General features: G+C 49.6%; 1 protein-coding gene across 1 annotated transcript; it reads left to right on the forward strand.

Annotated features, from left to right (window-relative positions):
• On the forward strand, positions 239 to 21391 carry LOC8064653 (chlorophyll a-b binding protein of LHCII type 1). The gene is made up of 5 exons (XM_002459942.2): positions 239 to 653; positions 738 to 884; positions 1456 to 1588; positions 20344 to 20436; positions 20962 to 21391. Exons 1-5 carry the CDS (start codon positions 379 to 381, stop codon positions 21256 to 21258), a joined length of 945 nt encoding a protein of 314 aa, XP_002459987.1. The 5' UTR covers positions 239 to 378; the 3' UTR covers positions 21259 to 21391.

Genomic DNA, 21629 nt, shown 5'->3' on the forward strand with positions numbered 1-21629 from the left:
CAAAGTGGTGGGAAGGTTTGCATATATGCAAAGCCTGAACCTCTATTTGCAAAGTTAACCAAATTGCAAACCTTATTTGCAAAACCATTGGAGGGGTATTTTTTACTATTTTCACAAATAGAGTAATGCAAAGTTTGTTTGCAAAGCCCTTGGAGATGCTCTAAACAAGGTCTAAAACTTTGCACAAGTCTATGGTTTGTTCTTTAAAACCTCACCGTTGATTCTCGAGCACGGAGAATGTTCGTGACCATCTTCCCGCCACGTGGCGGTGGCGCTGCCCGTCCTCTTCCTTCCACGCTCTCCTCGAGCGGTTCGGTTCGACTGGAGCATTTTCCTCCTGACAGCTGACACTGACAAGCGGGTCCGGACTCGCGCTCAATGCTGCCGCCACCGTCTCTCCTGCTCCACTCCGGCGCGCCGCGCAGCGCACTCCCCCTGCAGGGGCGGCGGCGGCGGAGTCTGTCAGTGCGGGCGTCATGGCAGGAGCTGGCGGGCGTGTTGGTGTTCTCCGCCATCCCCTTCACCGCCGTCAAGGCCCTCGCCAACAGCCCCCTGGGCGCCCGCCTCCGCCGCCGGCTCGAGGACAGGAAGGCCGCCGCAGCTGCCGAGGCCGACGCTCTCCGCGCTGCCGCGCGCGGCGCCCGTAACAACAGGTGCAGTCCGTCCTATTTGCTTCATTAGAAGGGGAAAACAGCATTTGATTTGTCCGAGCTATAGCTGAGTGGCAACGATTGCAGCTTTTGGTACGGCGGAGATCGGCCGCGGTGGCTTGGTCCCGTGCCTTACGACTACCCTGAGCATTTGACGGGAGAGTACCCTGGAGATTATGGGTTCGATATCGCAGGTCTGGGCAGGGATCCCATTGCTTTCGCAAACTACTTTAAGTATGTCACCGCTGTTCCTTCCCTTCGCGTCAGTTAATTATACTGTATTCCCCTTCCCTTATTATGCTGTCTTCTTTTCTTCAGTTAATTATACTGTCTTCTTTAAGTAAGTACTAAGTAGCAGTGGAACAATAGCTTGTTTATCTTCTCCAGGTAGTCCTAGGGTTGCCCCTGATACCAACGTAAACTATTTCTTACATTAATTGGCAGAACTATCTTTTTTATACCGGCATATTGTTGTTGACTCGTTGTTTAACTTACAGTTACAGGCAATATATTGCTGTGCTTTCCCTATCCCAAAACGATTGAGTATTTGGCAGTCCTTAAAGGCTACTTTTGCTTCTGAAATCATAATTCCATTGGAGCTTGTTAATCCCTTTGATTCCTATGCACCATTCATATTTTTCATGTTCTGACCAACAATGATTACTGCTTTTCACAACTTCATAAAATCAATTATGTTTCTGAAATTGTGATATAGAGTTTCTTCATTTGTACTAGCTTTGTAAATGCTTTACTTTTCTCTCTACTTTCCTAGTTCTGACTTCTGTCCAACAATATTACCTTGCAGCTTTGAGATCTTACATTGTCGGTGGGCCATGCTTGCTGCTCTCGGTGTTGTTATTCCTGAGCTATTAGATCTATTTGGGTTAGTGCATTTTGTTGAGCCTGTCTGGTGGAAAGTTGGTTATGCAAAACTTCAGGTACAATGCTGGTGTTCATGTTTGTAAATTTCAAATTTCTGTAGAACAAATTGATAATTCCTAGAATTGAATTGTACACATCTGCAATTTTTAGATTAAACCTGGCATATTACAATCATAAGAGGTAGGGTTCTCTTTGTTATTTACTTTGTATGATTGATCTGTGTCAGTCGCTGGATCCTTGCTCTAGGTGTGAGCAGGATCCTTGCTCTCATTGAGATGATAGTACACAGAGTTGGGGCAATTTTTTGGGTTTATTTCTCACACAATGCTATGCCAACCTGAGGGGTTGGGGATACATATTTATAGGGCTGCTAACCAGCCAGCATATGCCAAGATGCTAGTCTAAGATGCTGTCCTATAGATGCCAACTGCTGTCCTAAAAGCAGTCAAGGATGCTGTCCTACACAAGGACCATGTGCTGCCTACTGCAGCCCACAACCAGCCAACAGAGACTTATCCATCATTCTCCCCCTAAGTCTTGTGTGGCTCCTTGTGGGGTATCTGAGCCATCTCGATCCTGGCGCGAAGTTCCTCGAACTTGATTCGCCCAAGGGACTTGGTCAGAAAGTCGGCGAGCTGGTCTTGGGTGTTGAGTAGTTGGCCCGAACGCTCCCTTCCTCCAGGCAGCTCCTGATGAAGTGGTACCTCACCCGGATGTGCTTGCTGCGCTCATGGAAGACTGGATTCTTCGCCAAGGCCAAGGCGGACTTGCTGTCCACCCTGAGCTCCACTGCCTCTGCGTCTCTGCCAAGGAGATCGCCAAGCAGCCGAGCCAGCCACAGAGCCTGAGTAGAAGCGGTAGTGGCTGCGATGTATTCTGCCTCGCAGCTGGACAGAGCCACCACCTGCTGCTTGACCGACTGCCAGCTGATCGGACACTTGCCGAGGAAGAAGAGCGTTCCGCTGGTGCTCTTGCTCGTGTCGATGTCGCCTGCGTGGTCGCTGTCACTGTACCCGATGAAATGTGCCGCACCGGGGCACCTCGGGTAGTGCAAACCATAGTCGGAGGTGCCCGCGACGTAGCGGAGGATCCTCTTCACGGCCTGCTGGTGCTCCGTCGTCGGTCGCTACATGAACCGGCTGACGTAGCCTACGGCGAACGCCAAGTCCGGTCGCGTGTGGACAAGGTAGCGAAGGCTGCCCACAATGCGCCGGTACTGCGTCGCGTCCACCTCTTCCTCCGTACTCTCCCGACTCAGCCTCAGCCTCTCCTCCATAGGAGTGTGGGCTGGGTTGCAGCCGGTGAGACCACCCAGCTCCACAATGCGCTTGGCGTAGGCTGTCTGGCGGAGAGAGGTGCCGGAGCTGTCCTGGTGGACCTCGATCCCCAGGTAGAAGGAGAGAGGGCCCAAGTCGCTCATTTGGAAGGTCGCCCTCATCCTCTCCTTGAACGCCTCGATCTCCACCTCCTCGGTGCCGGTGATCACAAGCACCTTGCCTTCCTTGCCGGGAATCACAAATCCCGGCGGCTGGTGCACGTAGACCTCCTCCTTCAAGTCGCCGTTAAGGAACGCCGACTTGACATCCATGTGATGGACACGCCAGCCCTCCTGGGCAGCTAGCGCAAGAAGTCGCACGGACTCCGTCCGTGCTACGGGGGCGAAGGCGTCGTCGAAGTCGACCCCCTCTTGCTGCACGAAACCTCGTGCCACTAAGCGAGCTTTGTGCTTGACGATGGCATCGGCTTCATCCCTCTTCAGTTTGAACACCCACTTAAGGGTGATCGCGCGGTGACCACGTGGGAGATCAGCGAGCTCCCAAGTGCGGTTCTGCTCGACTGCGTCCATCTCCTGCTGCATCGCGGCACGCCATGCCGCGTCTCCCTCCGCCTCAGCAAAGGAGCGAGGCTCACCGTCCTCGTGTGCCAGGTGCAGCTACGCCTCGAAGTCGTGTACCGCTAACCCAGGGACAAGTTGGTTGCCGAGGATGTTGTCCATGGTGCGGTAGCGTAGAGGCTCGTCGTCGTGGTAGGCGTCGACGCGGTCCTCGTCGCCGGACAGTGGAGTGGCGAACTCCACCGAACGCTGACGGGCCAAAGTCGCTGGTGCCGACCTTGGAGATGCTGACACCGGTGTAGGAGAGTGGGGAGCCGGTGCAGGAGTGCGTGGTGTAGCTGCTGGTGTTGGACTCGCTGGTGGTGAAGGCGATGGTGGGCTCGCCGAAGCTGATGGCGAGCCGGGTGCCGAGGAGGGCGAGCTCGGTGAGGACGAGCTGCTAGCTCCCCCGGCTCCCTCCAGGTGGACGTAGTCGATGACGAAGTCCCTGAGGGTCGAGGCCGAGCCGTCGTCCACCGCCTTGTCCCAAGTCCAGCCTCGCCCTTCATCGAACACGACGTCCTGGGAGATGCGGACGCGCTGTGTCGCAGGGTCGAGGATGCGGTAGGCCTTGGCGCCCTCCGCGTAGCCGATGAACACTCCTGGAGTGCTCCGATCGTCGAGCTTGCCGACGTGAGTGAGCTCCTTGGCGAACGCTAGACAGCCGAAGACGCGGAGGTGGCTCACCACCGGCTTGCGCCCGTGCCAAGCCTCGTACGGCGTCATGCTGTCAAGCGCCTTGGTGGGCGAGTGGTTGAGGAGATGGACAACGGTCATCACCGCCTCTCCCCAGTAGATCGCCGGCATCCCTCTCTGCTTGAGGAGGGCGCGGGCGGTGGCGACTAACGTCTGGTTGCGGCGCTCGACGACGCCGTTCTGCTGCGGGGTGTATGGCGCGGTGAAGTGGCGCTGGATCCCCTCGTCGGCGCAGTGCGCCGCGAACTCAGCCGCCGTGAACTCGCCGCCGTTGTCCGTGCGCAGCACCCGAAGCTTGCGGCCGTACTCCTCCGCGGCAGCTTGGTGGTGCTTGATGGCGTCCGCGGCTGTCCCCTTGGTGTCGAGGAGGACAGCCCACATGTAGCGGGACGCATCGTCGACGAGGAGGAAGTAGCGTCGTCCTGCAGGTGTAGCCGCTGTCACGGGGCCGCAAAGGTCGCGTGCACGAGCTCCAGCTTCTCCTTGGCGCGGAAGCTTGCTTGGCGGGGAAATGGCAGCCATCGCTGCTTGGTGAGGACGCAGGTGTCGCAGAACTGCTCCACGTGGTCGACGCACGGCATGCCCTGCACCATCTCCTTGTTGCCGAGCTGCTTCAGGGCCTCGAAGTTGAGGTGCCCAAAGCGCTCGTGCCACCGCCAGGCTTCATCGTCCCGCCGAGCTGCAAGACAAAAGGGTTGCGCCACCTGTACGTGAAGAACGTAGAGGCGGTTGCTCCCCCTGTTCACCTTGGCGAGAAGTCGGTGACGAGGATCCCAAATGCGAAGCACGCCGTCCTTGATCTCCACGCGCGAGCCATTCTCATCCAGCTGTCCCAAGCTAATGATGGAGTTCCTCAGCGCGGGGATGTAGTAGACGCTGGTGAGCAGCCGATGCTCGCCGTTCTTGGCGACGAAGATTACGGAGCCGGCGCCCTTGATCTCTACGGCGGAGGCGTCCCCGAACTTGACGGAGCCTCGAACGTCGGAGTCGAGCTCGGAGAAGAACTCCCACCGGCCTGTCATGTGGTGGGTGGCACCGGTGTCGAGGCACCACCCATCGATCTTGTTGCTGCCGCCGGACCCGCTGCTGAGGAGGGCATGTGCCTTGGGCTCGTCGAGGTGGAGAAGAGCCGCTGCAGCCGGTGCTGCTGGAGGTGGCTCGGTGCTAGCATGTGTCACGAACAGAGCTGGCTGCTCCTCCTCCGCCTGCGCGACGTGGGCCTGGGTGCGTCGTGGCTGCCTGCAGTCCTTAGCCCAATGGCCAGGAAGACCACAGTTCTTGCAGCAGTCATCTTGTGCCGGCTTGGGTTTTTTGGCGGCGGCGCGTTGGACACCTCCGCGGGCGCCTCCGTTGGCACGCCCTTGCGCCCCGGCCTGGGCGCCTTTGCGTGACTTGCCGCGCTTGCCACGCTTGCGGCTGGCTACTGCAGAAGAAGGCTCCCCCTTCTTCTTGTCACCTTGCTCGGCAGCCCACTGCTCCCGGGTGAGAAGGAGTTTAGGCCCCGAGGAGGGTTGTGGCTCGTCACTGTCGACGACCTTGAGGCGACCTATCGCCTCCTTGATCGACATCGTGGAGAGGTCTAGCAGAGACTCGATTGAGCGAGCCATCTGCCTGTACTTCTCGGGGACGCAGCGGAAGAGCTTCTCGACAGCTCTCTCCTCGCTGTAGGTGTTGTCACCAAACTGCACCACTTTCTGCAGCAAAGTGTTGAGATGGAGAGCAAAATCATCAACGTCCTCACCTGGCTTGAAGGCCAGGTGAGTTGCTGCAATGTGGACTTGCGAGCGCGATCACTGCCGATGCGTGCTGCAGCAATGGCGTCCCAAGCATCCTTGCCAGTCCGCTTGCTGGTAAGCGAGAACTGCATCTCGATCGGGACTGCAGCGATGAGGGCATTCAATGCCCATCGATCCTGGTCGTAGTCGACGTTGCCGTACTGAACTGCCTCCCACATGTGCAGCACCTGAAGTCTCACCTTCATCACCGCAGCCCACTCAACATAGTTAGTCTTGGTGAGGGTAGGCCACCCTCCACCAGGGCCAACGTCCCTGGCAACAGCCTAGTACCCGTGGTAGCCACGGTACCGGTCCGGGGAGAGAGAGCCACGCGGCCTGCGAAGGCCGTGCTCTCCCTCGACCCGTTCACCGCCGTTGCCATGTGCGCCTCCTCTAGGAGCGCCGTCGGCTCCACCACGGTACCGGTCTGGGGAGAGAGAGCCACGCGGCCTGCGATGGCCGTGCTCTTCCTCGACCCGTCCACCGCCGTTGCCGTGCGCGCCTCCTCCAGAAGCGCAGCCGGCGCCTCCACGCTTGTCTGGACTGCGGCCACGCTCGTGGGCGTGCACAGCCGCCCACTGCCCGGCGTGCTGCATCTCTCTCCAGCAGCTCTAGGTCTGGGTCAGCACTGTCATCAGCAGCGATGGGGCTGCTGTGACTGCTGCGCAGGTCCTCAACCTCCGCTGCCGCTGCACGCGCTGCATCTGCAGCAGCTGCTGCCTCCACCTCCGCTCTGGCTGCTGCCAGCTCCGCTTGGGCCAGCCTCGACGCCCTCGCTGCTGCTGCAGCGGTCGCTGCCGCTGCTCGCCTGCGCTCCTCTGCTGCAGCGAGGTCGGCCTCCTGCCGACGCCGCGTGCTCGAGGTGCCCAAGTGCTGAGACTGCCCTTCTGCGGCCATGGCGCGCTGCTGCGCGGAGAGCAGAGGCAGCCGGAACAGCTGCTGCTGCCAGCCGGGGCTGCTGCGAGGCAGGGAGCTCGACTGGAGAAGGGATTGAGCAGAAAATGCTTAGGCTATAGGATACTACGGCTCTGATACCACTTGTCAGTCGCTGGATCCTTGCTCTAGGTGTGAGCAGGATCCTTACTCTCATTGAGAGGATAGCACACAAAGTTGGGGCAATTTTCTGGGTTTATTTCTCACACAATGCTATATCAACCTGAGGGGTTGGGGATACATATTTATAGGGCTGCTAACCAGCCAACATATGCTAAGATGCTAGTCTAAGATGCTGTCCTACAGATGCTAACTGCTGTCCTAAAAGCAGTCAAGATGCTGTCCTACAGATGCTAACTGCTGTCCTAAAAGCAGTCAAGGATGCTGTCCTACACAAGGACCATGTGCTGCCTACTGCAGCCCACGACCAGCCAACAGAGACTTATCCATCAATCTGTTCTATTTTCTAGGCAAATAGATGTTCAGCATCTAAAAGCTAGTTTTCATTTCTCTCTGATGAATCATCTGCATTGCTGCAAATTCCAGACTGGAAAATAACCTAGCATGACCTCTTGCCCTCTGATCCTCTATGCACTGCATGGTGGCTGTTGACACCATTTTTGGGCACGTATCCAGGATGGCAGGATAAGATGACAGTATGTGGTTTACAGGATGAGTTACCGATGAGGATGGTTGCCGATAAAGGAGAGGTTGGACGTGACTAAGTTTACAGGTGATGATGTGTCTATGCCGATGACTATGATGAGGAGGTCTGCCGATGACCATGGCGAAAGAGTTTGCCGATGATACGGAGGGGGAGTCTGGAAGCTGCTGACCGGGTTGTGGAAGAGTTTTAATTTGTCACGAGGGATAGCTGAGTTATTTCCTTATTTGTTTAAGTCGTTTTGTATACGGATTCCGTGTAATTTGGAATTCGAATTCTGGTCGTGTTTAGTTATAGCTCTTTGAGCAGGGTATAAATATGGACCCTAGGGCTTTGTAATGAGACATCTATCAATCAATTAAACACACGTTTTTACCCATATTCCAGCATCTACTTTTCGACGACTTCGTCATACTTTTTCCCTTTATTACGAGTTCTTAGGAATTCGTCGACTTAAGCTCGGCGTGTTCTCGAGTTCCGCGTGAGTACCTCTTAGCCATGACATCCGGGTGCATCGCTGTTGTCAGGACTAAAGTATTCGAGTTATCACCTTTGCCGATAGTTAGGTCAAATCGGCTGGCACGCCTTAACGTTTGAATCGGGTATTAGCCCTTTGTGTTTGCAGATCAGCTTTGCATCAACACATCTTTTGGCACGCCTGGTGGGACCAGATTCAAGATCAAGATCAACATGTCGATCTCTGACCTCGATCAGGAGAACGTCATCCCCGTGACGGAGGCCAATCTTAAGGATGAGCAGAAGCAAGCTATTGCCCAAGCCATGGAAGAGTTCAAGCAGCAATGCCTGAGGTCTTTCAGTATAAACAGGAGCGGCGAAGTGGTCCAGAAAGACGCACTGCCGGCACCACGGCAGGTTACCTTCGACGCCAATCCTGGCAAGCTTCAAGATATGGTTGACAATGCTATCAACCGAGCTTTGATCAACCAAGCTGGTGTACTGTCTAATACGGTTTTCAATGCCGTGGCAAGAACTTTCAAGGAAGGACAAATCCCACCAAATTATGTGGGCCCCTCTCACCATCAGCCAACGGCACCAGAGGTCACGGCTCCATCGGATACTTTGACGGCTGCAAGTGCACAATCTGCCGTCCCTCCGAATACATCGGGAGCTACTGGTGCACTATCTATGCCGATGACAACCAACCCACAGACTTCAATTGGGCAACATAAACTGACAACGGATATGTTGGCATCGGCAATGTCAGGGTTGACTCTCCCTCCTAACTGGTGGGGTTACGGTATGCCTCCAAAGTTGACACCAGGAACATCACAAATAACTGACATGAGGGGCAAGACTCCTATGACATCGGCGCCCCCCAATGCGTCGGTGAACCAAAGTCCTCGGTACACTACGACTACTACTGCAAGGCCTCACACTGGAAATCCTCAAGATTCAATGTTCCAGATGCCTAACGCATCGGCAGAGTCAATGCTGGTGCAACAGAGGTCTATGGCCCAGTCGGGGTATGTCAATTCAATGATGGTACCCAATTACCAATCATCGGCAGCACCTATGCCGATGAACGCTAATAATGGATGGCTTGGACAGCAAGTCTTTCCACAATCGCCCCAGCAGAGTTACCAGACTACAGGGTTCCAGCAAGGGCAGGTCTGTCCCGGGTTCCAAGGTCAGGGGATTCCCAACCAGCCAATGAATTTCGGACAGCAACTCGGGGGACAGCAACTCGGAGGACAGCCAATCGGTGGACAGCAGTTTGGTGGTCCGCAGATTGGAGGGCAGGTGATCAATCCAATGTTCCGTGCAGATCACGTCCCGAACAGACACGTGGAGGTTCGCCACCAAGTGCCAGATCCGCAGCCGCCTCATCGGCAAGATGCCGATGCATATTGGGCCGATAAGATTGCTGAAGTAATGAGGGAACAATTTGGGATAAAACCCAAAGTCAACACTTACTCTTATCGGACACCGTATCCTCCTGCGTATGATTTGATCCCGCTTCCACATCGGTACAAGGTACCGGATTTTACAAGTTTTTCGGGCAGGACGACACGTCAACCATGGAGCATGTCAACAGGTTCATCATTCAATGTGGAGAGGCTGGTAACAGGGACGAATTGAGGGTTCGTCTATTTTCTTCGTCATTGTCTGGATCGGCTTTTACTTGGTTCATATCATTACCTCCCAACTCAGTAATTACTTGGGCCGATCTGGAGAAACAATTCCACAAATACTTCTTTTCGGGGGTTCACGAGAAGAAGATCACCGACTTGGTCAAGTTGAGACAACGTAATGATGAGTCGGTTGAGGGTTTTGTGCAGAGGATACGAGAAGTCAAAAATAAATGCTATAGCTTAGTTCTGGATGATCGGCAGCTAGCCGATTTGGCTTTCCAGGGTTTGTTGTCACATATCAGGGATAAGTATGCCTCTCAGGAGTTCGAAAGTTTAAGTCATTTGGTGCAGAGGATTTCTGATCAAGACATCAAGCCTTTCGAGCCCAAAAGAGCATGGAATAAGAAAGTGTCATTTGTCGATGAAGCAACAAGCTCAGATTCTGATGAAGAACCAGTAATCGGCTTAGCAGAGTGGGTAAAAAACAAGAAGCCGATGTCTTGTCCTTTTGGGCAGAAGGAACCAGAGAAGTTTGCTTTTGACACCGCTAAGGCTGATAGGATATTTGACTTCCTACTTCAGGAAGGTCAGATCAAACTGTCACCTAATCATGTGATCCCATCGGCAGAAGAGTTGAAGAGGATGAGATATTGCAAGTGGCATAATGCAACTTCCCATGACACCAACGAGTGCAAAGTATTCAGACAGCAGCTGCAATCGGCTATAGAGTCTGGGAGAATCAAGTTTGACAGTTCCAAGGCCCAGAAGCCGATGAAGATAGACCAACATCCTTTCCCGACAAACATGTTGGATGCTAAGGGGAAGGCTAAGGTCTTAACATCGGAGACAGCTGAGAAGAGTGCATCGGTAGATCCTCAGCATCAAGTTACTACTGCCGATGCAAGAAGTAAGGGCTTGGTCTAGGAAGGAACTAGCTCAGGAAGGCCTCCTCGGTCTGGTATCATCATAACTCATAGAAGGCCTCGAGAAAATTGGCAACAACGGGAAGATCGGTATCGGCGCCAGCAGGAAGATTATCGACGGGAAGAAGAAAGATGCCGACAGGAGTGGAATCGGCACAGGGATCATTGGAATTGTCCATTCTTCATCCATTGTTGGGAGGAAAATATCAAGCTTCCTACTGTCAGAGACTGCCCTGAGTGCAACGGTTATGATCGGTACGATAGGACCGATCGGCGTTATCATGATGATGAACGGCGATTTAATGGGCCAATCAGAGGAAGGGCGTCAGTTCATGATCGGCTGGGGGGCAGGCTTAGCGTTCACGATAGGCTTGGTGACCGTGTCCAGTATTCTCCTAGGAACTAGGAAGAGCTCGAGGAGATGGCTAATGCGCGGGTTCCCGATGAGTTCATATTTTGCAGAGATGCTAACACACATCGTATGGAGTCAAGGGAGAACCGACGCCCGGCAGCAAGGCAAAAGCCACTTCCTCCATGGTGTCCTGAAGGATTAACCAAGACACAGAAAAGGAGATTGCAGTGTGAAAGGCAAGAGGAGCTAAGCAAGGGCGAGAACTCCGGAAGTCAGCAGTCATCAGAAACTAAGAGGGAAGGTCCATCGGCAGAAGTCAACATGGTCTTTATGTTGCCGATGGAGTTTCTTGCACCATCCAGTGATGATGAGTTGGAATTTTCTGATCAGATAGCTCAGCTGGCTCTGGATCCGATGACGGCTATCTTTGAGAAACCTGCCGATGACGAGAGACAGCATCTCAAAGCTCTGTTCGTCAAAGGAAGGGTTGATGGGCAGCCAATGACCAAGATCCTAGTTGATGGTGGAGCTGCTATTAATATTATGCCGTATACAGTATATCGGAAGCTTGGGAAAGGGGATCAGGATTTGACCAAGACCGATATGATGCTCAAAGACTTTGAAGGAAACGTGTCTCCAGTCAAGGGGGCAATATGTGTGGAGTTAACCATCGGCAGCAAAACCTTGCTGACAACTTTCTTCGTGATCAGTGGAAAAGGTGCTTACAACTTATTGTTGGGAAGAGATTGGATTCATGCCAATTGTTGTATCCCATCTACAATGCACCAATGCTTGGTTCAGTGGGTAGGAGACAAGATTGAGATTGTCCCAGGAGATTCTTCTTATGTTATCGCATCAGCAGAGGCGGATACTTACGAAAGGACCAGGTGCATTTCAGGGGAAGTCTGGGAGAAAGATTTTCTCAAAGTTGCCGATTACGAGATTCCACCGATCCAAGCAGTCGGTTCTGACGACGGCTTTTAATGGATAGATTCGCCGATGATGGAAAATTGGGCCAGGGGTTCACATCGGCCGATGATTTGGTAGAAGTAGACATAGGTAGTGGTGATAAGCCTAGACCTACTTTTATTAGCGCTAAATTAGATCCTGATTGTAAGCAGCGGCTAACTGATTTGTTAAAGGAATATAAAGATTGCTTTGCTTGGGATTACACCGAGATGTCTGGTTTAGACCGATCAATTGTTGAACATCGGTTACCCATCAAGTCTGGATTTCGGCCACATCAGCAACCGGCTCGCCGATGTAATCCTAACATCCTACCTGATATTAAGGCCGAAATCACCAAACTCATTGAGGCTAAGTTTATTCGGCAGTGTCGGTATGCCGAGTGGATTTCCAATGTTGTTCCAGTTTACAAGAAAAACGGGAAGCTTCGGGTGTGCATTGATTTCAGGAATCTCAATAAAGCTACGCCGATGGATGGGTACCCAATGCCTATTGCCGATCTGTTGGTTGACGCTGCGGCTGGTCATCGGGTCATCAGCTTTATGGACGGCAATGCAGGATACAATCAAATATTCATGGCAGAAGAAGATATTCCAAAAACCGCATTTAGGTGTCCTGGTCATGTTGGGCTATTTGAATGGATAGTCATGACCTTCGGGTTAAAGAATGCTGGTGCTACTTATCAAAGGGCCATGAATTTTATATTCCATGAGTTCATCGGCAAGCTGGTGGAGATCTATATTGATGATGTGGTGGTTAAGTCTGGGGATTTCTCAAAGCATCTTGCCGACTTACAAAAGGTGTTAGAGTGCACAAGGAAGCATGGGTTGAAGATGAATCCCAATAAGTGTGCATTTGGTGTATCGGCAGGGCAGTTTCTTGGTTTCATGGTACATCAAAGGGGGATTGAAATTAGTCGAAGATCTATTGATGCCATCAATAAAATAGTGGCTCCTACCAACAAGACTGAGCTCCAGTCCTTGATCGGCAAGGTAAATTTTATCAGGAGATTTATATCCAATCTGTCTGGTAAGATTCGTGCTTTCAGTCCTCTCCTTAAGTTGAAAGCCGATCAAGAGTTTATTTGGGGAAAAGAGCAGCAGTTGGCTTTGGATGAAATCAAGAAATATCTAGCGAATCCTCCAGTTCTAGTTCCACCTCAGCAAGAAAAGCCCTTCATATTGTATTTGTCTACCGATGGGACGGTTATCGGTTCGGCTTTGATTCAAGAATTTGAAGGGAAAGAGCGTGCAATTTATTACTTAAGCAGGAGATTAATTGATGCTGAGACCAGGTATTCGGCCATTGAGAAGTTATGCTTATGCTTATATTTTTCGTGTATTAAATTGAGGCACTATTTATTATCGACCGAATGCACTGTTGTTTGCAAAGATGATGTGGTCCGATACATGCTATCGATGCCGATTATGAGTGGCAGGATCGGTAAATGGATTTTAGCACTGTCAGAGTTCGATCTGCGTTACGAATCGGCTAAGGCAGTTAAAGGACAGGTTATGGCCGATTTTGTGACTCAGCATTGCGGTGTAGTGGAGGCCTTGGAAATTGTGCCCTGGACACTTTTCTTTGATGGATCTACATGTGACCGGGGGGCAGGAATCGGTATTGTATTAGTTTCCCCTAAGGGGAGGAAGTATGAATTTTCCTTGCCGATTGTTGCTACATCGACAAATAATCAGGCTGAGTATCAAGCTCTGATCAAGGGGTTGGAGTTGTTAAGAGAAATTTGTGCTGATGCTGTTGAAATTTTTGGGGATTCTATGTTGGTTATAAATCAATTGGTCGGGAGCTATGAATGCCGAAGTGAAGTTCTCATAACTCATTTCGAGAAAAGCATGCAACTGTTGAAAGAATTCAAAGATTTCCGATTAGAGCATATTCCTCGATTGCATAATGAAGAGGCCAATCGGTTAGGTCAGCATGCCTCGGGATATCAGCCTATGATTAATGCAATATCGGCAATCGGTGCCGATGATTGGAGGAAGAAAATTATTGATTATCTAAAGGATCCATCCAAGAAAGTTGAAAGACGAGTTCGATTTCAAGCAACCAAATATGTGCTCCTCGAAGATGAATTGTATTATCGAACTATTGATGGAATTCTTCTCCGATGTTTGGGTGATGATGAAGCTAGGAGTTTGATGGGAGAAATCCATGAAGGAGTGTGTGGAGCGCATCAGTCAGCTTTTAAAATGAAGTGGATGATTCGAAGGAATGGATATTTTTGGCCGACCATACTTGAGGATTGTTTTAAATACTTCAAGGGGTGTCAAGGTTGTCAAAAGTTTGGTAATATTCAAAGAGCACCCGCATCGGCTATGAATCCTATAATAAAGCCTTGGCCGTTCCGGGGATGGGCTATCGATCTGATCGGCCAGATTTATCCACCATCTAGCAAAGGGCATAAGTTCATTCTAGTTGCCACTGATTATTTCACTAAGTGGGTTGAAGCTATTCCTTTGAAGAAAGTCACATCGGCCAATATGATTGATTTTGTGAAGGAGCATATTATTTACCGATTTGGGATCCCTCAAACGATTACTACCGATCAGGGCACTATGTTCACATCGGGGGAGTTTGATGAATTCGCAATCGGTATGGGGATTAAAGTGTTGAATTCTTCTCCTTATTATGCTCAAGCCAATGGGCAGGCCGAGGCGTCTAACAAAGGAATCATCAAGCTTATTAAACGAAAGATTGAAGAAAATCCTAAGCGGTGGCATACATTGTTAAATGAAGCACTGTGGTCTTATCGGATGGCTTGTCATGGATCAACCAAGGTGTCACCCTATCAATTGGTGTATGGACATGATGCAGTGTTGCCTTGGGAGATTAAGGCCGGATCCAGGCGATTGTCTTTTCAAGATCAGTTAACCGCCGATGATTATGCCACTTTGATGACCGATGAGTTGGATGATCTAGCAGGACATCGGTTAAAAGCTTTAATGAATATAGAAGAAAATAAGAAGAGAGTTGCTAGATGGTATGATAAGAGAGTGAAGACTAAGGAGTTTGCCGATGGGGATTTGGTATGGAAATTAATTTTGCCAGTCGGGACTAAAAGTGCGAAGTTTAGAAAGTGGTCTCCTAATTGGGAGGGTCCTTATCGGATAAGTCGATCGGCTCTTGGTAATGCCTATATTCTAGAAACTCTCGAAAGAGTTGAATTTCCCAGAGCATTAAATGGCAAATATTTAAAGAAGTACTATCCCAGCATATGGGTTGATGCATAAAAGTTTAAATGCCGATAACACTCCTATCGGCTGGATTAAAGTGTATCTGGGGATGGACTTAATATTTCAAAAAATGCCGATAACAGTCCTATCGGCTAGACTAAAAGCTGAGGAAGCAGGAGAACACAGATATGATGCCGATGAAAGCTTTATGTGTTAAGCAGTGCCTGGATTGCCGATATAGCGCGCAACCGGATTTGGTTGGCTGCTTCTATCTCTTTAATGTCATCGTCGGCAGAACCTTCTATCGGTTTCAGCTTCTTCTTCAGCTGAAGTGTCTTGCGACCATGAACATTTCGCTCGTGCTCGAGAAGCCTGATGGTCTCTGGCAATTCACTCTCTTCCTGTTGGGCTTGGGATAAGGCGTTCTCCACTTCCTTGAGTTCCGCCAACAGAGATTCTCTTCTTGCCGATAGATCGGATATCTTCTGCTTCAACGCATCTCCTGAAGATCTCAGGATACCGATATTCTTGTGCTTCTCATCGGTCAGGAGTTTCTCTTTCTTCATTTCATCGGAGAGTTGAGTCTGAGCGGCTCTATCAGCAAGACGCCGAGAAGCTCTCTGGTACTGCAACTGGCGACTCTCCAAATGAGCGGCTTGGAACAGGATTTCTTCGACGTCGGCTGGGAGTTGACCTCTGAGAGTTCTGAACAGGGTCTTGGTAGGGTCGGAGTCATCAACCAATCGCGCTGTGTCCTGGTGGAGGAGAGCTGACAATTCTTCCAGCCTGGCCCTGATCTCTGCCGATGTAATGCTAACTGTCTGAGAAGAGCTTGCTTCTTCGCCTTCTTCTTCTTCAGAGAGATCGATGGCGAAGGAAAACAGGCTATCGGGAGAGTCTTGTTCCTGGGAGAGAAAGCAAGGTTAGCTCATATTCAGAGAATCGGCAAATAATACTGGCGGTAAACAGTGACTTACTTGCTTCAAGGCGATCTCTTGCCGTGGACTGGGAGGTGCTGACGGAGCTGCAGGCTGATCGGCCAAAGATGCCGATAGAACTACAGGTTGATCGGCTAAGGTTGCCGATGGGACGACATCGACTGAAAGAAGACAAGAGAGGTTATGAGAATAAATGAGAATAAGTTCATCGGCAACGGTATTGTTAAAGTATGTTACCTGAAGGAGGAACAACGGTTGTCTGAATCGGGAGAACCGCCGATGATATAATTGGACCCACTGGACCAGTTGTTTGTTCACCCACATCAGCCGATGTACCTTCTGTTTGAGGCTCTTCCTGCTGAGGTTCTTCCATCTGTGGTGCTTCCTGCATTAGTTGGGGAGATGGTGCTTGCTGTGTCTGGACTTCTGGAGAAGAAGGAGAAGACTCCACTGGGATTGGGGATACCGGAGGAGGAGGGGGAGTTGCCACTTTTTGGCGTTTCGTTTCGGCCCTGGTGCTCTTGACACCCTTCCTCTTTGGCTGGCTGGACTGGGGGGCATCGGCACCTTGACGTGTGATCTTTGCCGATGCACTGGTTTGCTGCAATAACGAACAAGGGTTTATAAGTATAAATAAAGCCGATATAAAGATAGTCAGCGTAAAAGAGAAAGATTTGACAAATTGCCTTGAAAGCCCGCGCCAAAGTGGGAGCAGCTACCGTTGGTGATGTCTGGGTTCTCCTGGTGGTGACTTTCCTGAGGCGCACACCCCGATGCACGATGGAAGCCAGAGTGGGAGCATTGTGACCGATGGAGGAAATCGGGCCTGATGGAAACAAGTCGATCGGCTTGCCGCTCCTGCTAACCGATGGGGGGATGTTGTCAACCTGCAAAAAGAATACAAGGGTAAGCTACCGATGGAAATAGTATTGAAAAATGAAACATCGGTTTTAAAATACTTACAGTGTCATCGGGGACTTCGTATTCGGGGTCGATCATGCCGCGGTATGAGAGGGCCGATCTGCAGAATAGATGCTCTTTCCATTCTGCCCACCATAGCTTGTATGCCTGAGTAATAAAGGCAGCTGGAACCCATTCTGACAGATCTACATCTGTATCGGCATTTGGTGGTAGTTGGGCTACTCGAATCCATTCAAGAAAGTTGGTGATGGGTTCTCTGGGTTTTATCACATCGGCATAAGGGAGTGCAATCGGCAACTGGCCGAAAGCTAGCTGACGGGCTAAGGCCGATGGATTGTAAAATTCATAGGTTTGGGGAGAGGTTTTTGTGCTACCAAAGAAATTCACTGGTATGGCTCTGGGAGTCACAATTGCCATCATCACCTCATTATCCCTCATCAAATGGATTGAAGGTTAGAGGGAGCATGCTGTCTGGGTCATCATAAGCCAACCATGGTCGTTCATCTCTGGCCAATCCCTCATACAGAGTCTGGAAGAATCGGCCGATTTGATCCGGATTACTCCCTGAACCAGGTAGAACTATGGCAGCTTCGCCAAAGTTCAGGGGGGCACGTGTTGCCGATTCTTCTTCACCCAACACATGATTTTCGGCTATATCTCTTGGGAAATGTTGTGTGAACAAGTTGAAGTCAAGGCGCTTATGCAAGTGCAGATTGAGCCACATGTTAATAAACCACCAGGGACCTCCCAAGTTGCCGATAGACTGACCAAGCAGGAGTTTCTGGGCTACCTGATGGAGAAGATGGTAAGCAGCGCCAAGCAAGTATCGGCCGAGAGGAAATTGGCCACCGTTAGCCAGTCTCTCTGCTGCCGATAGATAGACAGAAGTCGGTCCTGCCGATCGACCACAAAATACGAACTTGTCCAGCCACATGTTCAGAAAGGTGGTTTGTTCCTTTACGGTGACAGGCCCCTTTCCACGGTACTTCTGAATGTACCCCGACCAACCGCCGATAGCGCGAGTCTCCACTTTGGCACTAGGAGCGGTATTAAAGAAGTGGGTGCTATCGGCAGAAGAGACGTCTAGACCAGTGAGCATAGCTACATCGGCAAGAGTGGGAGAAACAGGGTCGTGGCCAAAGACGAAGGCATTAAGGGTATCTGACCAAAAATAAGACGCAGCTATCAACAGTGACTCGTTCTTGTGCATATCGGCGATAGATAGCCTGATGCATTGGGCTAGCTTCCTTTCACCCCACTGGACTTCATTCGAATTGCTGACTCTCAAGAACCAGTCTTTCCACCCTACAGTAGGGCTGGGCCAAGAGCGAAAGGTGTCTTTCCACAGATCTAAAGAAAAATTTTCGGCTCTAAAGGGAATCCTGTTGGTTTCTGCATTGATGAGGTCAGTTGGATCTGGATCCCCTAGAGGGCCGAGACATTGGAGGTGTGGTTGATCGGTGGGGATGACAATTTTGTTGGACAACTCCTAGTGTTTTGGGGAATAAAAAAAATACAAAGGAAAAGGAAAAGGGAGATGTTCAGTAAGATGAATCGCGGATGAACAAGAATACGAGAAGAATACAGGAGACGAGATGGAGATCTGACCTCAGGGACGACGAAGCCAATGGCCATCTTGTCGTGAAGAGAACGTTTGAGGACACCGGAGTTGGTGAAGAGGAGTGCTTGTCGGAGGTCTTGAAGGTTGTGAATGGCGCCGCCGCTGGAAAAGTAAAAGTAGGGATGGTGAAATGATGTGATGGAGAAGGAGTACCCGAGAAGGAACTATTTATAGGATAAAACGGGCAAGGGCAAATCTGACTTATCTCTTTGCCGCATCCGAGAAACCCGAGGGTGCTCAGGTAGATATGGTAACTGTTCGCACGGTAATCAAGGGATTGTACAGGTGATTTGACGGGGAACAGTCATTACCTGGAGATATTTTACTGTGCGGGATCTTCTGGTCGGTCCATCGGCAGCATACTGTAACGGTCATATTGCTGATGGGCGGATAAAGTAAAGATAGCCATTTGTACAAACGTCCTGATTAGTCCATCGGTAGATCTTCGTAACGGTAATATTGCCGATGTGCGGATGAGAAGGAAGTGCCCGTTCAGGAAGTTGAGGATTTCGAGGAATCTGCAGGAGAATAGGATCGGAGTTGTTTGGACTGAGGTTGTCGGTTACCAGATTAGGAGCATTAATTGCGGGAAAAGGCATCATTACTGCAGAAAATTTCGGAGCATTAATAGTTTCATACTCCGAAATTGGGGGGCATGTGTTGACACCGTTTTTGGGCACGTATCCAGGATGGCAGGATAAGATGACAGTATGTGGTTTACAGGATGAGTTGCCGATGAGGATGGTTGCCGATAAAGGAGAGGTTGGACGTGACTAAGTTTACAGGTGATGATGTGTCTATGCCGATGACTATGATGAGGAGGTCTGCCGATGACCATGGCGAAAGAGTTTGCCGATGATACGGAGGGGGAGTCTGGAAGCTGCTGATCGGGTTGTGGAAGAGTTTTAATTTGTCACGAGGGATAGCTGAGTTATTTCCTTATTTGTTTAAGTCGTTTTGTATACGGATTCCGTGTAATTTGGAATTCGAATTCTGGTCGTGTTTAGTTATAGCTCTTTGAGCAGGGTATAAATATGGACCCTAGGGCTTTGTAATGAGACATCTATCAATCAATTAAACACACGTTTTTACCCATATTCCAGCATCTACTTTTCGACGACTTCGTCATACTTTTTCCCTTTATTACGAGTTCTTAGGAATTCGTCGACTTAAGCTCGGCGTGTTCTCGAGTTCCGCGTGAGTACCTCTTAGCCGTGACATCCGGGCGCATCGCTGTTGTCAGGACTAAAGTATTCGAGTTATCACCTTTGCCGATAGTTAGGTCAAATCGGCTGGCACGCCTTAACGTTTGAATCGGGTATTAGCCCTTTGTGTTTGCAGATCAGCTTTGCATCAACAGTGGCACATCCTGGCAAAACTAAAATCTCCAGATGCTGGCACATCAGCCATCTTACTTGCACTGGGAGATGGAACAGTAGCAGCCGACAAATACACTTGCATGCTCTACCCTCTACTATCAAAAGCAGGATTTTTCTATAGTTGATGCACTATCTTTTTGCTGTGTTGTTTTATAGTGGCATCTAGAACTGGAATGAAAATCAAATTTATAATTTTTTTATGGAAAGTGAAAATACAGATTTGAAGATAAAAATCTATCTCATCTGGAATACAGAGCAAAGGAAATTACTTAGCAAAACTGTTAAAATCACATTTTATTTTCTTATCTTCAAAATGTTATTGAGTGGACCGTAAAATTTTGTAAATATGACATGCACTCCATCTCCACTACATCTGTGATGTACAGAAAATTTAACAAAAACTATACTATTTTTAAATTTATATAATATATTCTCAAGATTGACATGTTTGTCTGCTATTTCCAATTTAACTCAATTTTACAGGGTGATACCCTTGATTACCTTGGGATTCCTGGATTCCGAATTGCTGGCGGTCAAGGTGTTATTGTAATTGCTATCTGCCAAGCCCTTTTGATGGTAATACTGTCTTTCTAATCCCCCCCCTCTCTGTACATGAGTGATTCATTTGTTGCTGATGTCTAAACAATTTGAGAACATAAAGACCTTCTCCATGGAAATTCATGGACTTTGTAAGGTACTCCCTCCATTTCACTCTGTCCAAATATGGCAAACAATTTTCATCATCAGTATAGTTACTGCAATATTCCTACTCCATACTCCTAATTAAGTGCTTTGAAAGATGAGAAGTTGTTGTATCAATGTTATGAAATAGTGGTATGTATGGATATTCATCGTGCAGTTATGTTTTTTGGAAGGAACTACTTCCTTGGTTAGGCAACCACCATATAGTAAAACAAAGGGAGTACCATGCATTTTCTTTTAAAAAAATGCTTGCAAACACTTTGGAAAAATAGACATTCACTTCACAAAGATACCTTCAACTTTTAAGAATATTCCATTGCCGCATGATTCCCTTGTTATTCCTTGTCTCAAATGATTAAGTATTGCACTTGATAAGATTATCATGACATGATTTGTCAGGTTGGACCTGAATATGCGAGGTACTGTGGGATCGAGGCACTAGAACCATTGGGAATATATCTTCCCGGTGACATAAACTACCCAGGAGGAGCACTTTTTGATCCCTTGGGCCTGTCCAAGGATCCCGTGGCATTTGAAGATCTCAAGGTGAAAGAAATCAAGAACGGTCGCCTGGCGATGGTAGCATGGTTAGGATTTTACATCCAGGCGGCTGTGACTGGCAAGGGCCCTGTACAGAACCTGGTTGAACACTTGTCTGACCCACTCCATAATAATATCCTGTCCTCCTTCCACTAAAAGAAAAAATGTCAGTGGCACGAATCATAGCAACGGGTGTATGTGTATATTACATTTAGGGTTTGTTTGGCACAGCTCAACTTCACTAGTAAAGCTGTTTTTTTTAGAAAATAGCTTCATGAGTGACTTTCTAGATGAAGTTGAGCTGTTTTGGAGAAAGTGTTTGGCAAAATAGCTTCACCAACTACTTCATGCATAGTTGAGAGAGAGAAATGAGAGAGAAGCTGCAATAAGCTACTTTTTTTCAGCTTCATCTAACTTATGTCTTTGTGAGAGGAGGGAAAAAACAGCTTCACCCATGAAGCTGTTTTGGAAATAAGTGTTTGGCAAAAAAACAGCTCACAACAGCTTCATACCAAACACGCCCTTAC

This window comes from Sorghum bicolor, chromosome 2, assembly GCF_000003195.3.
Source record: "Sorghum bicolor cultivar BTx623 chromosome 2, Sorghum_bicolor_NCBIv3, whole genome shotgun sequence".
Classification (NCBI taxonomy): domain Eukaryota; kingdom Viridiplantae; phylum Streptophyta; class Magnoliopsida; order Poales; family Poaceae; genus Sorghum; species Sorghum bicolor.